This window comes from Falco naumanni, chromosome 6, assembly GCF_017639655.2.
Source record: "Falco naumanni isolate bFalNau1 chromosome 6, bFalNau1.pat, whole genome shotgun sequence".
In the NCBI taxonomy this organism is placed as follows: domain Eukaryota; kingdom Metazoa; phylum Chordata; class Aves; order Falconiformes; family Falconidae; genus Falco; species Falco naumanni.
The window spans coordinates 52,806,938-52,820,573 of NC_054059.1; the positions used below are offsets into that span (position 1 = coordinate 52,806,938).

General features: G+C 39.3%; 1 protein-coding gene across 9 annotated transcripts in view; it reads left to right on the forward strand.

The window, feature by feature from the left end:
- The window catches only part of MAP7 (microtubule associated protein 7), a 128,028-nt gene extending 115,235 nt beyond the window's left edge, over positions 1–12,793 (forward strand). For all 9 annotated transcript variants that reach the window (XM_040597682.1, XM_040597683.1, XM_040597685.1 and 6 more), the window contains 6 exons: positions 1,220–1,321; positions 1,598–1,648; positions 1,743–1,800; positions 4,271–4,409; positions 10,095–10,321; positions 10,995–12,793. In XM_040597682.1, the coding sequence (XP_040453616.1) occupies positions 1,220–1,321; positions 1,598–1,648; positions 1,743–1,800; positions 4,271–4,409; positions 10,095–10,321; positions 10,995–11,005 (588 nt within the window). In that variant the 3' untranslated portion in view covers positions 11,006–12,793. The remainder of the gene's footprint in view (positions 1–1,219; positions 1,322–1,597; positions 1,649–1,742; positions 1,801–4,270; positions 4,410–10,094; positions 10,322–10,994) is intronic.
- The last annotated feature ends 843 nt before the right edge of the window (positions 12,794–13,636 follow it).

Here is a 13,636-nt window from a genome sequence, read left to right on the forward strand (position 1 = left end):
TGTCTTGCGGGACTTTAATGAATGGTGTTATAGCAGACAACTCTTTATTCCCACAGTTAAAGAAAGTCTAGATGCCAAGATAACTAACTATTCAGAGTGTCAGAGATAAGCACTGCTGAGTTGTAATCCTATGCCCAATACTGCTTTTGTGTGGGGCTAGTGGGAAAGGATGGGGTTTGATCACTTTAATCAAGCCAAGGAGAACCTTTACCTGGTGCAGCCCTCCTGAAATCAGAGCAGCTACTCAAAAGATATAAAAGTAAATAAATAAAAATATAATTTTTCAAGTGCTGTCATTTTTGATGGATATAATGTTGGTTTACTGACTGCAGGAGAGACTGTGGTAAGCTTTCTGGATAGGATTCCTCTTGCACGTGCTTTTACTTTTTGCATGCGCTTTATCGCCCGCAAAACTCAGCACTTTAATCTGCCTCATAAATGTTATTTTTTTTTCTTCTGGTATATAATTAAATGTATGCTTCTGAAAATAAATGCTTAAAGGATGATGTTAGTGAATATAGCTTAGAAACTGTAGTTTTCTTTTTCAGAAGATATATGTTGCTTTCTTTGAAATGCTAAACTGAGGTACATCCCCAGTTTAGCACTCAGAGATAGAGCATGGCCAGCGTTTTTTGGATGTTAAAGCTGTAACAAATGAACTTTGTAGTAGTACCATTATACAACACGGTCGCTGTCAAGGAGCAAGGCCTCTCTACAGTATATTCCAGACAAGTTTTACATTTAATTAAAAAAGCAGGAATGGAAAGCTTGTGTTAATGTACCTGTGGCTGTTTGTCCTTGGTGTCATTAAGCAATGACTCTGTTGGCCAAATAAAACTTTCTGCTGCTTCTGTGTGGCTCTCAAAAACATCCACCACTCAAAACATGAATCTCTTTAATACTTTCCTGGCTGCTGTTTTAGTGCTGAAGGCTAGGAAATTTATTCCTTGTTTGTCATCTGACATGTTTTCATGCACAGGCCCCAGGACAGGCACAGAACCAAATATGTCTACTGTTTAGTTATGCGTCTCCTAATGCTATGCAAACCATGGAGATTAATCAAGAAATGTGCAATTCAGTCCAACAAGGTTTTTGGTGACTTGTAAACTCCAAAAGTGTCTTTTCAGCTGTAGGTATGTTGTAGATATGCAGTTAAGCAGATATCAGTGTAATCTGTCCTTAAAAGTAAATTATTCCTCACTTTTTACCATCAACTCAGAAAGAAGAGGAAGTTCGCCTACGGGAAGAGGCAGAGCGGATTCGATTAGAACGTGAAAAGCATTTCCAAAGAGAAGAGCAAGAGCGCTTGGAAAGGAAGAAGGTAAACTCAGTACACATAGAGAAACAGTAATTTGTTTTGCCTTAGCAGTTTGCTTCCACCTCAGCTGTAGATATAAATGTGCCTTCAGAAAAGCCGCAGTCCTCATCTGCGTAGCCTGATGTGAAAGTGAAGGCAATATTGCCAATAGTAATAAATATTTCATCTTTTTGCAATAAACAGGTGCAGCCGATAACTGACAAGCAGTTTTGGTTTGAGAGAGATATTTTTAAATTAATGTCAGCAAACATTATTTTACCCTTTTATATTTCATTGTAGAGGCTGGAAGAGATCATGAAGAGAACTAGGCGTGTAGAAGCTGTAGATAAGGTCAGTGCTGCTACATAATGTGTAAATATTGGACACATTTCACTTCTTTTTGCCTGTGCCATTTTTAATTTACAAAACTGTGCTTCTTTTGTAGAAACCAAATGACCAGCAAAATGGACATATATCGAAGGCAAATATTACTGGAGAAGCAGGTATTGTGTTTAATTGTGCCCTGAGCACAACAGGTGAATAAATGCCTGCTAAGCACAATGATTGGAGATACAGTTCTGAAACTTGGCACCCTAATTGCAGTAAAGAAAGCCATGAGAGGAGTGTAACTGAAATCTTAGTAAACATTATTTGTTTAGCCTTTCCATATAGGTAGTTAGCCCTTACTAAATGAATCAGCTGTTTTGGCAACTTTGTCACATTGACGTTTAAGGAGAGGGAGTTGATTACCAAATCTAATTTATAAAGTGAAAAGAAACAAATTATTTTCTGATTCTGATGAAACTGATTCTACAGTTTCTTTTGCGTAGGATTACAGATGTGATTGTTGCAGACTTACTCCATTTTCTTAAAGGATTATTTCATCTCAGTCATCGAAAGAAACTGTCATTATTCTAAACATCTCCCTGTGACTTCTTTCTTCCATACCTGCTGCCTTATTTACTTAGTCTTAATTTCCTTCTTTTTTTTTTTTTTTTTTCCCAAACTCCTAGAAAAGCCTAGTCTTCTCACACACCCACACTCTTAGTCTTTCCTTCTATTCTGTTCCCTCTATGGGTTTTTTTTTCCCTGGTCATTTTAAATAAAGTTTTATATAAAATTTTAAGACTTAGAATAAATGAAAAAGAAAATGTAGCTTATATTCAACAATCACCAAGTATGAATTGGCAGTATTTAAAGACACTGAAGTTGAGCTATGAAATGGCTTATCCTCTTGTAGCATAACATATTGAATGACACATCTTTTTTCTCCTTTGTATTTGAGTTGAGTAACATGAAAGACAAATAACAGCACTGGCTGATGTATGACTTTTTTTCTTGATGTTTAAAGTGGACACTTACAATTAGCACTGCCAGGAAACGTTTTGACACAGATTTCATTATATGTGTTTGGAAGTTATTTATTTACATATTGTCCTTGGGAGGGGGGGAAGTTTGTGAACTGTTAATACTGTGTGTATCTGGGATGTCATCTTTCGCTATAGTTATTGATGAAAGTGCTATTATCCGTTTAAATAGTTCTTGAAACTATAAATGGCTCTCTAACCTGTGGGTAGTGCTTTCCCTCCAGAGGTGGAAGACTAGTAAGTACTCAGTTTCCTAAGGCAGAGGAGAATTTGGACCTCCATTTCCCCAAGCAAAGGCTGAAGTCCTTGAGTGACTGAATAAAGAAAAAACTACCCTCACCCTCAGGGCTGCTCTACTGTTTGGCTTTGCTTTATCTAGATGTGCTATTGAGTTAATATGAATTAATGGACATATTTTGGCCAACTAACTTTCCATACCACATTCTAACAGACTTCTTCTGACCATACACAAATGGTGACTTTTTAAATTTTAATTTTTTTCTTACTGTTTGACAAAACCTGAGGAGACCTTTGTGGGAATGGCCAAATCACACAATGAAATGAAATCCATCACCTTTTTGTCATTTTTTGGCCTCTGCTTCAAAATAGGAGATAGCTCTGCATTTCCAAGGAGAACTTTTTCTTCTGTTTCCTTTTATATGTTAAGTCAGTGTATCTTCCTCTTATTCCATTTGTAGAAGCACTGAAACCTTTATTTCTAGTATCTTCCATATAAAAACCAAAGATCAGACTAAGACATGCAGTATAGAAGTTTCAGCCCATGCATGTGGAGTATAGCAAAACCGAGCGGCTGAAGGAGGGGCTTATCAGAGGAGTTTTGGGTAACCAAGATAAACGTGTCCAAGCCTATGAATGCCAAATTGTCCTTGCAATTATTGTAACAGATGCTAGTATGGGGGGGTGGTGCTACTGCTTCCTTTTACTGAGGTGCATGTGAATTGGAGTGACTGTAGATACAGTGGGGAAGTTGTACTTCAAAAAAACCTCTGGAGGCAGGCCAGTAACATCTATCATATGGTCTCTGGATGAAGCACAAGGATGATCTAATTTTATGTTGCTGTCTACAACATTTTATAGTAGTGATTTGGTACTTGTTGAAAGAAGTATCCTTTCCATGGAGATTTTTGTCTCTTGATTTCCTTTTGGATTACAGTCAGTGATCAACACTGGAACCAAGAAATACCAGTGTATGGAACTGACGATGTCCCAGTGTTCTCCTATTCCATTCTCTGTTGTTGCTTGAAAAAGGACAGTGTAATATTCTGTCAGATATCAGCCTATTTTGACCACTGGCTTGTGTGCTGGAATTGTGCATGTCATTGTAAGACGTCTATTCTTGTCTGTAAAGCTACAGCTTTGAAATCTGTGGCATTTACTTTGGACATGAAACAGGGCAGGGCTTGTGTGCCCAAAAAAATTGACAAAGGAGGCAGGGTTGGGGAGGGATCGGTATGTGATCCTTTTTTTCTTTTTCTTTTTTTTTTTTAAGCTGTAGCTTGCCTTGATTGTGCTGTCTTTTGTAGGAAATGTTTTATCCTAATATGCAGGTAGATTTGTTCTATGAAAACCTGTTTTCTCTCTCTAGCCATAAACAGTCCTGCATCTCCTTTGGAACCTGCAGGAGGACCTCAGCTTCAACATGCCACACAGTCTCCGCACAACAGCAAATCTGTCACCTGCACACCTGTGATTGTTTCACATCAACCTCCTGTAAATATGGACAGGTAAGAACATTGCTAAGTACTGGAGCATGTTTAGAGGATGAGGGTTACTAGAGTAATAAATTATTTTCCCATCCATGTATTTGTTAACTAAGTAAGAGACAGCTGTTCAATCTGCCTTGTTTCCTGTTTGTCTTTTCCTGTGTTCAGAAGAGAACTTTTATCATCTTTCACTTAGCAGTAACCCATTTTTGCCAACTGATACCAAAGAAATTTTTAGAAATACAGCATGTTCTTTGCAGTGTCTGGAACAAAGTGTTGTTTTGCCAGTGCTACTCATTTTGGCTTTGCATTTTCGAAAAAACCCCCTTTGTTCTCTATAAGAAGAATTTGGGGAGGTAGATATTCAACATTGTGTGTGCTCTGTAGCCACAAATCAAAGTCACTCAGACTTTGAGAAATTGTTGAAATGCTTGAAACCTGGGTGTTGAACTGAGTGAAATCTGTTACATAAGCATGAGCTGTCAGTTATTTCAATTTTAGTAATGCAGAAAGCCAAATAATCCCTTAGTCCTTTCATGTTTTATGCAGGTAGTGCCAGAATATGCATGGAAAAACTTGAGTGTGGGAAGGCATCACGCGGTCCGCAATGGGCGGTATGTTGCAGGGTGTGATTGGCACTAATTGAAGGAGGAATTTGCCCTCTGTCGGTCCCTCCATATGCCTGAGGGATCTTAGCCTGCTTTCGTGCTGACAAAGATGCTCCTGCTGAGAGAAGTTCTGTCAGTGATGCCAAGCCCTGAGCTGCATTGGATGAGCTGCACAGAGCTGCCTCGTAATTGTCTCGAGCAGCTAGTAAATGTTAATCGCTCCCAGCCTTATACGCACCTTGATGTTTGTAATGGAAAATGTGCCACACTAATGAATGCTGCCCTGTGGCATTATAATCCATGTGGAAGGAACCTCAGAATGGCCAAAGTGAAGAATGAATAAATGAGATTGAAGAACAGCCAGAAAAGCTGGAAGTGCGTATAAGGCTGTGGAAGAGGAAAACCGACAGGCCAGGTTGGGACGTGGAGGGACTCTACTTTAGAGGTACATCCACAGTGACTGGGAAGGCAAAGGCTGAAGCGAAGCACTTAGTAGCATCCTGGTGTAAGCTTAGCCCGGGCAGCCTGAAAAACTATTGTAAGGAATACACAGCAGCATAGATGCTATCGTATGGTAAAAGCCACAGGTGCCAGCACCGGTGCTACTGCGTCTCATGTGCTGTGGTGGTCTGACATCTAGATATACCTGACATTGTAGCATACAAATAGCAACAGATGGAGATGGTCTGTTGTGTAAGCACCTCACTCCAGCCCCAAGAAAGATTTGGCTTTTGTCTGGAAAGGACTTGAGCATGTTTCAAGGTCAAGATAGTTCAGATTTCCGACCACAACTTACAAAGGCTTTGTCTGGGGAGCTTATGGCATGCGTTTGTATGGGCAAGAAGAGGGAATGAAGGAGAGGAGTCTTCTTAAGGCCTAGAGCAGCAGTCAGACTTGTTTCCCTCCTACAGTGTAGGAAGTGTGGGAAGCTTCGCTGGCTCTAGGACAGAAGTTTAAGTGTCAGCAGGTCTATTTTGTACAGGCCTGGGGTCTAGCCCTCAATGTATTTCTTTGAACAGGACTGGGGGTTGGCATTCAGTGACCAAACCTAGAATACCTGTACGTGGGGTCAGTCCCCAGACAATGCAGGTGCTCTGTCCCTTGCGCCAGTAGCGCTGAAGGAGGGTGACTCGGAAAGCTCTAAGAGGTTTGTGTGAGGATAAGGAGTTCTACTCTGGGGCATAAGGGGAAGTTGCCTGACTGCTTACTGTGCTGAACCTTCATCCCTTTTCCTCCCCATCGTGTCATCCACCCTGTGTCAGCTCTGCAGCTGGGATTCAGTTGGAAACAGCATGCTTGCTTCCGTGGTCATGAGTACGATGCAACTGAGAAAAAATTAAAGACTTCTGGCAAAGTGAAGGCAATTGATATCAATACTTCACCACTCTCTGTGCTACTTTTGATCAGCAATGCAGATCTTGTTTACTGGAACTTCATTAGCTTTCCAAGACAGTTGATCTTCATAAACCCTAATGAAAATGCTGTGATCTGCTGCATTATTTAACATATTTATATTGTCAACAATTGTTAGTTTTATTAATAAACACTTACTGCAGATGATAGATTGGCGCAGTCATCTACCCCACCTAATAATTTGACAAAATTTTTATTGGTATTCCTACTCCTGTGTTTTAAAAAAATGAACATTAATCAGTTTTACTTAGGCTTAAAGCTTCTTCATTTTGCATTGTGAATAAAAAACCCAACCAACAAACCAGATATATTTGCTTGTGAATTGAGCTGCTCTACCATGTTAGCACTCAAGGTTTTCAAATAGATTTTACATTAATTCTTGGTTCGTAGAAAAAAAATATCTTATTTCATAGTTTTCTGAGTTAAAATGATGTGTCTGAACTTGAATGTGATTTTTGTGGTATAGTTTCAAGTGGTGCTGCAAGGGTTCTGGTTTTGCCACCTCTGCTTGCTCTGAGTGTCTTCTCCACAAGTAAATTCAGTTAAATGATTTAATGCTTGAATGCTAGTGAAGGATAGTGAATTATTATTGGAGGTGGGGTTGGGCAGGGAGTGAACTCGTATCTGACCTATAAGTCTGTGGTGAGAAGACTCATGATTGAACTTAAATGAAGACATTTCTCATTCAGGTGTTGTATGATGGAAAGGGCAACACTAAGTATCTTTTAAAATGGAGCATACCATGGAAATTTTCCAGTTATATAGTAAAGTACCTAGATCTACAAAGAAAACTGGCAGTTCATGGATACTACAATATTATTAATGGCGTGTTAACTTCTGGCTAGATTCTGAGGGTTTTGTGGGGTTTTTTTTGCCCAAGGAATGGAAAATTGAATTTGAAACAGCTGTTGAAAGTAAGATATAATGTTAAAGCATTTTCAAAGTTCTAGTAAATTATAAGATTCCAAAAAGATTTTTTCCAGATTCTAATTTTTCTTGCTTTACTGAACAACAGAATCCTGGAATAAGCACAATTTTAATTTATTATGCAGGTATCTCACTACAAGCACACTTATGATAGAATGCCAAAATTACCCAGTTCTTTCTGCACTTTATGCCTGAAAAGGGTATCTCCAGTGTTGCATTGGACATCAAGACATTGCTAAGAATGTAACATAAGACAGTAAGAATAGCTGTAGCAGGTCAAAAATCCATCACTTTTGTGTTCTTTGCTTTAATGGCCTGTAGCGGTCACTTAGGGAGAGAGTATAAGGAAAAAAAATTCAGTACCAGGAGATTCTCTGGTAACGAAGGGTTACTAAGAATTGTGATCCAAATGCAACCACAGGCTCAAGTAGTCCCTGAGCTGCTAATTACCAGAAGCTGGAGGATATACCAATCTCTTAGGAGTTTGTCTAATCTCTTTTTGAGCTTATGGCCTCTAAGATGTCCAGTGGAAATTAATTCCACCGTTCCATTTTTTTACCATTTTTTCCTAAATTTGCTCCCCTAGTAATTCGATGCAGCAAATAGCATAAAATGTAGAGGATTTTATAGCATAAAATTTAGAAGATTCGTAATCATGATTTTCTCTTCTGTAGCCTCTTTGTGATTGCATAGACTACTCTGTCTCAAAAGACATCATTCAAGTCTGTGAATGCTGGTCTAACTCAGCACGTAATACTGGCAGTGCAATGACAAAGAAATATGAAGAACTATTTATCTATGAAGTCAGCTGATGAATTGGATAGAAAAACTTACATGTTTGCAGAAGCAAGAGGCTTCTTCATTGTACCAATACTTGTTGAAGTCCTATGCTGCTTAATTTATGTGAATGAGCAGTTGCTTACTTCCTGCCTTTTTCTTACGCCATCCATCAAACTTGCTGTGTTACCCTAGCTCTAGTAAGGTTATTGACAGTAAACTGGGATGAAATAAGTAACAGGAAACCTTATAGTGAATAGTAACCTATAACTATAACATTATAGAGCAGGTTTTATTAGTCCTAAAGCATTTCACAGATTCTGCTCCTCATCTTACAGACATGGATCTCTGGCACAAAAGGGTGATGTGACTTGTGATGTCTCCCAGGCAGCCAGCAGGATTTCTGTGTCTGCTCTCAAACTCAGTGCAGTGAAACGTATTTTTCACTTTAAAATTTGCTCAGCACATCCGCAGGTGAAAAAAGGCGAGTTCATTTCTGAGGAAGAGCTGGTGATGGTTTGAAAAAGTGGGAAAGGCTTGATATGAAAACCAGCATGTTGTTCTATCAGGAAGTCTGGGCTCTGGGTAAAGCATTGCCACATTCAAAAGAGCAGTAATTATTTTCTGTCTCTTGGGAAGTACTGTAAAACAATTCTGTAATTGTTTGTGAAGAGGTGGACACCCGAAGAAGCCAGCAAATGAAAATAAACCATATGCCAATTGCAAGCAGGTTTTTTAAGACTAGTAAATGTACTGTCAGGAGAAAATTAGCCTGTGAAACCAAGCCACCTGCTCAGAAACGCCCTGAGGAACCTCATAGCCTAGTTCCAATCTAGAAAAATCTAGGAAAATTGCATTTGAGCCTTTATGGCTAAAGCATTTCTAAACAACCTGAGCAGTCATGGTCCGAATGGGGAATAGGTACCCAAAGTTGTCAGGACCCAACTGTTGACTTAAGAAGCACCTGTGAAAGATCAAGTGATTTTTGAGTGTCAGTTGAGTACTTGCCCTTTCTCAAAAAGGCTATGGTCCCACTACTGCCATCCTGTTCACTAAAGTAGCACCTTAGCTTCTCACCTCTGGCAGGATGGCTCATGCCACCTGGAAAGACAGCGGGATTTGACAATACAGCACCTAGTGAAAGGGTGGGCAGCGGAAGGGCAAGACTGAGACATGATCACGGATCTTCTCAGGGGAGTATGTGTAAGTGGAGAGTGTGTCTCTGCTTGTACTGCTCCTGCCTGGGGCAGACGTAGAAGAGCTTTCTCATAAGGCATCTCTGTCAAGTGGGAGATGGAAAAAGAAACTGCAGGCTGGCATGAAGGATGCTGGAAGGTGTTTCTTCTGGCTTGGGTGTGATCAGTGGGAGGAGTGCAGAGTTGGGTAGTGCCTTGGAAATAAGCCCTAAGAACTTGTAGGGGAGGAGGGACTGAAAGGAGAGCTGCACTGGTAGGGGAGTTATTTTTCTCTGGATAAGTGGCAGGTAGAAGAGGCTGCTCCAAAGCTGGAGGCAGGAGGTGATCCAAGAAATAACAAAAGTGCCAGTGATCTTATCTAAGGGCAGTTACATTGATTCACAATAAGAGGAAGGGTATAGCAAAGGTTGTGAGAGCTGGAAAAGGTGTTAGAGGCTGTAAATTGCAGTAGGTGGGTGGCTCAGGATAGCAGTGGTGGTGCTGCAGCCGTTTTCTTATTGCTTCCCATTGCAGCCACTTCTCAGCGCTGCAGTGTCCGTAAGGCGTTCTGGGTGTCGTGTAGCCAAATGTAACAACTACCCTGTGTCTTCGAGGAAAGGCGTGTCTAGTACATAGCCGCAAAAACAGATTTTCTACTGTGGTAGAAGCAAAAGTTTGTTTCTACTGGCTAAAAGAATGTTTGGCATTAATGCAGAATTCTCTTCCATTTGTAATGTTGCTTTGAGGAAAGCTAAATTTCTGGTTTAGATGAAGTGTGTGAGGAAAAACCTATGCTTCTCTTTCAGCAATCTCAATCCAGAGAAAAATGCGAATGGAAATGGAATGTCTATGCAGAATGATAACTTTGAAGAGATCATAAACCTGCCTATTGGTTCTAAACCATCCCGGCTGGATGCCATGAGCAATGATGGAAGCAATAGTCCCGAAATTCCTTTGAATCCAATGCTAGCCTTTGAAGATAAGGGGACTCTTTTGCCTCAGGTTGATAGTGTTCAAACACATCAAACAGCAGGTAGGTTTGCCTTGGTTCATTAACACTTGTAATGTGTTGTAATTGACAGAGGACTTAGAGCTCTTGACATAAGTTGATTAATTTAAGCATTTTTAAACACCATATTATTTGGGGAAAGGAGCATATCTCCTCTTTGTAAAGCTATTCGTGCCAAGTACATACAGATGCAGTGCAAATTATGGTGAGGCCTTAACTCTTCTTTGAGGGAGGCTTTCTCAGTACACTTTACTTTCTACCATTCAAAGTTGCTCGAAAATGTTTGCTTTCAAAACAGAATTTATAAGTGACAGCTGCTGTTCCTAGCTTATGATCAGCACTCATCTTCCAGTCCTGTAAGCGTAATATCTGATAAGCACACGCAGAAGGGGAGCTGGTATCTACCTTCTGGGTAAAATTCTGGATGTACTTCCCTCATCAAGTTCTTGCTGACATTAATATTGAGGGATGGTTTGCAGCACACTGGATTTTTCTGAATTATGTCACAACTTTTAAAGGATGTTAGGTAAACAAATACTAATTTAACAGATTAAATTGGACTACCGTTTTATTTTTCTGTGGCTAGAATATGTAAGGAAAATCATCTTACAATAAAATAATCACATAAATGCATAGCATTTTAAGTAAGTACTGTCATGCTTTGCTGACCTGTCATTTTTGATACCTTCTGTTGTAGAAGTGATCTGATTGTTTCTTCTGAAGAACCAAAGGTGATATGAGTATCTCTGCAGCCAGTGGAGTTTCCTCCATGCTATGAAGGAGTGGTTGTTTTTTTTTCTCTCCAGTTTTTTAAAAGATTTCTTGAATATCTTTTTTGGAAGGACTTTAGTAAAACAGCAGAAAAAATGATGGGAATAGACTCGGATCACCTCTTTAATAGCTTTCATCACTAGAAAAATCATGCTTCACATGCGTTACTTAATATGGCTTTTTCCAACAAGCTTTTTCTTTAGTAAATGGATATTTCTGCATTCCTTAAGACACAAGACACTGGAATCTGAAAGCAATGGGCTGATTTGGGTGGTGGGACTGATCCTTTTTTTAAAAAGGTGGGTGTTGGTTTAAAAGGCATAATTGTAAAATTGGCAAAGAATCCTTTACACTTTGTGGTTCTAATACTTGAAAAATAAATACCTCATTGCTCTACAAGTAGAGTTAATGGGGTGTTTCATTTAAACCTGTTGGTTTAAATATTATTGCAGAGAACTCTAATTATGGGGGCAAAGTATAGGCTTCTGTATCAGGTTCTTGTAAATGTAATTCCTACAGGGACATTCTGTAAATTGAGACGTCACTATGATCTTCTCACATTTTCTCTAAAACACAAGACAAGGCAGGTTTTAAAATGTGAAAATTTGAAAGCATTATTTTTTCATGGACAAGAGGAAAACCTATTGTTCTCCTAGATGATGTATTTATGAATTTTGTTCAGTACAGAAATAAATTGTTTAATTGAATAAATTAGAAAAATGTGGTAAAATGATACTGCAAACTTGATTTCTTTAGTTACATCCATGTTCACAATACTGTAAAAGGCATATACACATGTGCGCACACACAAGGAAATACCTTGTTCTGAGTCCTATAAATTGCTGCTTTTCCCAATGATGGAAGACTTTGCCTTATCAGACTACTGAAGACTCTGTGAAACCTGAAATACTTGGGTCTTGGATGATGAAGCAGGTTGGTTGGGGGATTTTTTTTATTTTGCTCTTTTCAGAGCAAATGGAAAATGGCCGTTGTTTGTGGTTGTGATGTAGTGTGTGATTTTTATAAAGCAGTGCAGTTTGAGTGGTAAAAGGGGCAATGCAGGTTGCTTTCTCTTTAGTTTGATGCCGATTTCCACTGTCATTGTTTCATCCCTCACTTTAGGTTGCTGTTGGGCAGAACTGTAAAATCTTGCGCCTCTTTGTCCTTTGATTAACAATGCTGTTGCAAGTAGAGCTTGCTCGAGGTACTTGGGTTTGAAGCACCAACCAGGGCTTGATGCATTGCTCACTGAAGTCAGTGAGAAGATCCTTGGCTAGGGGAAACAGAGGTTTATGCTGCTGGAGAATGTACCATTAAGATTCCTGTACTTGCCTTGAGTGAGCACTGAGCTAGGCCTCTAGGAAGGTATGCAGAAAATCTCTGCTAGCGGAAGAAATTCTCTGAGGCAAAAGCTGAAGAATTTTTGAAGAAATTACTTTCTGCTGCTGTCAAGTGTTCATCTTACACAGGCAATGGGATAAAAGCAATGGAAATGCAATGGAAGAGACTTACCTGCCAGAATATATATCTGGAAGGGGAAAAAACAGCCATTCAGTCAGAATGCTTTCAATAGTAGCTTGTGACACAGTAAATAAGTTGGTTCCTTTCTTGCTTTCTTCAGTTTTCCATGTACATAGCCACAATATTTTCAAGTGTCCAAAATATGTAGTTTTTCTTTAAACCTATATATAGCATGTAAGTACCAAATAAAACTTGTTTGAAATATTTATTTCTATTTATATTTTCATTTTCTTGCATAGTTGAAGCAGGAGTCAATCTGTGATGGGAAACTCTTCTTGCTACTCCTGGTCTGCTTAAAACTTTTCTTCAGGTTTCTTCTAATCTCTTTACTAGAAAATCAGTACAGAGTCACTTCAGACAGAAACAGAGCAAAGAGTGAGCCAGTAAGATTTAGCTTCAATTTTATGTGTGAAGATTCATTTAGGCTGAGGTTTACATTATGCTGATTTTGATCTATTTAGGCTCAGGTATAAAGTATGCTCATCTGGTTTGAACACTTGCTTCAGTGTTTGCAGTACAGGTGAAGAGCCTGCTTAGTTTCTCATGTGTGTTTTGGTTTTTTAAACAAGACCAGTAAAAACAATTTATAGTTATATTCATTCCAGATTTGCTTCAAGTGAGAGAAAGAAAAGTTCCTCCTTTTCAAGGGCCCGATCCACAGACTAAAAGGGAGTTGGGAATAAAGCTAGGTGCTTGAATCAGAAAAAAAACCCAACCAACCACCTAAAAAAAAATATAAGTATTGAAATTTGAAGTCATTGGTTAAGTCCCTTTCTTTAAATGCAGGGGAAAATAGTTTCTTTTCTGTTGAATGTTGTTCTTGACCATAAAATATGGTATCAAATGAAGGCCCTCTGCTTTGCCTGCCATTGAAACTGTTCGTGTACTATCAGAGGCAACACTTCACTACTCAGTGAGGTAGAACTAGCAGCTGTAGAAGTTGCAGCCAGCTATTGCGAAGGTACAGAGTAGCAGCCTTTCACAGCAGCTAGGCTGTGTGTTTTGGAAAGACGCCGCTCCTTGCTTGTGTCTTAACAGCACAACATA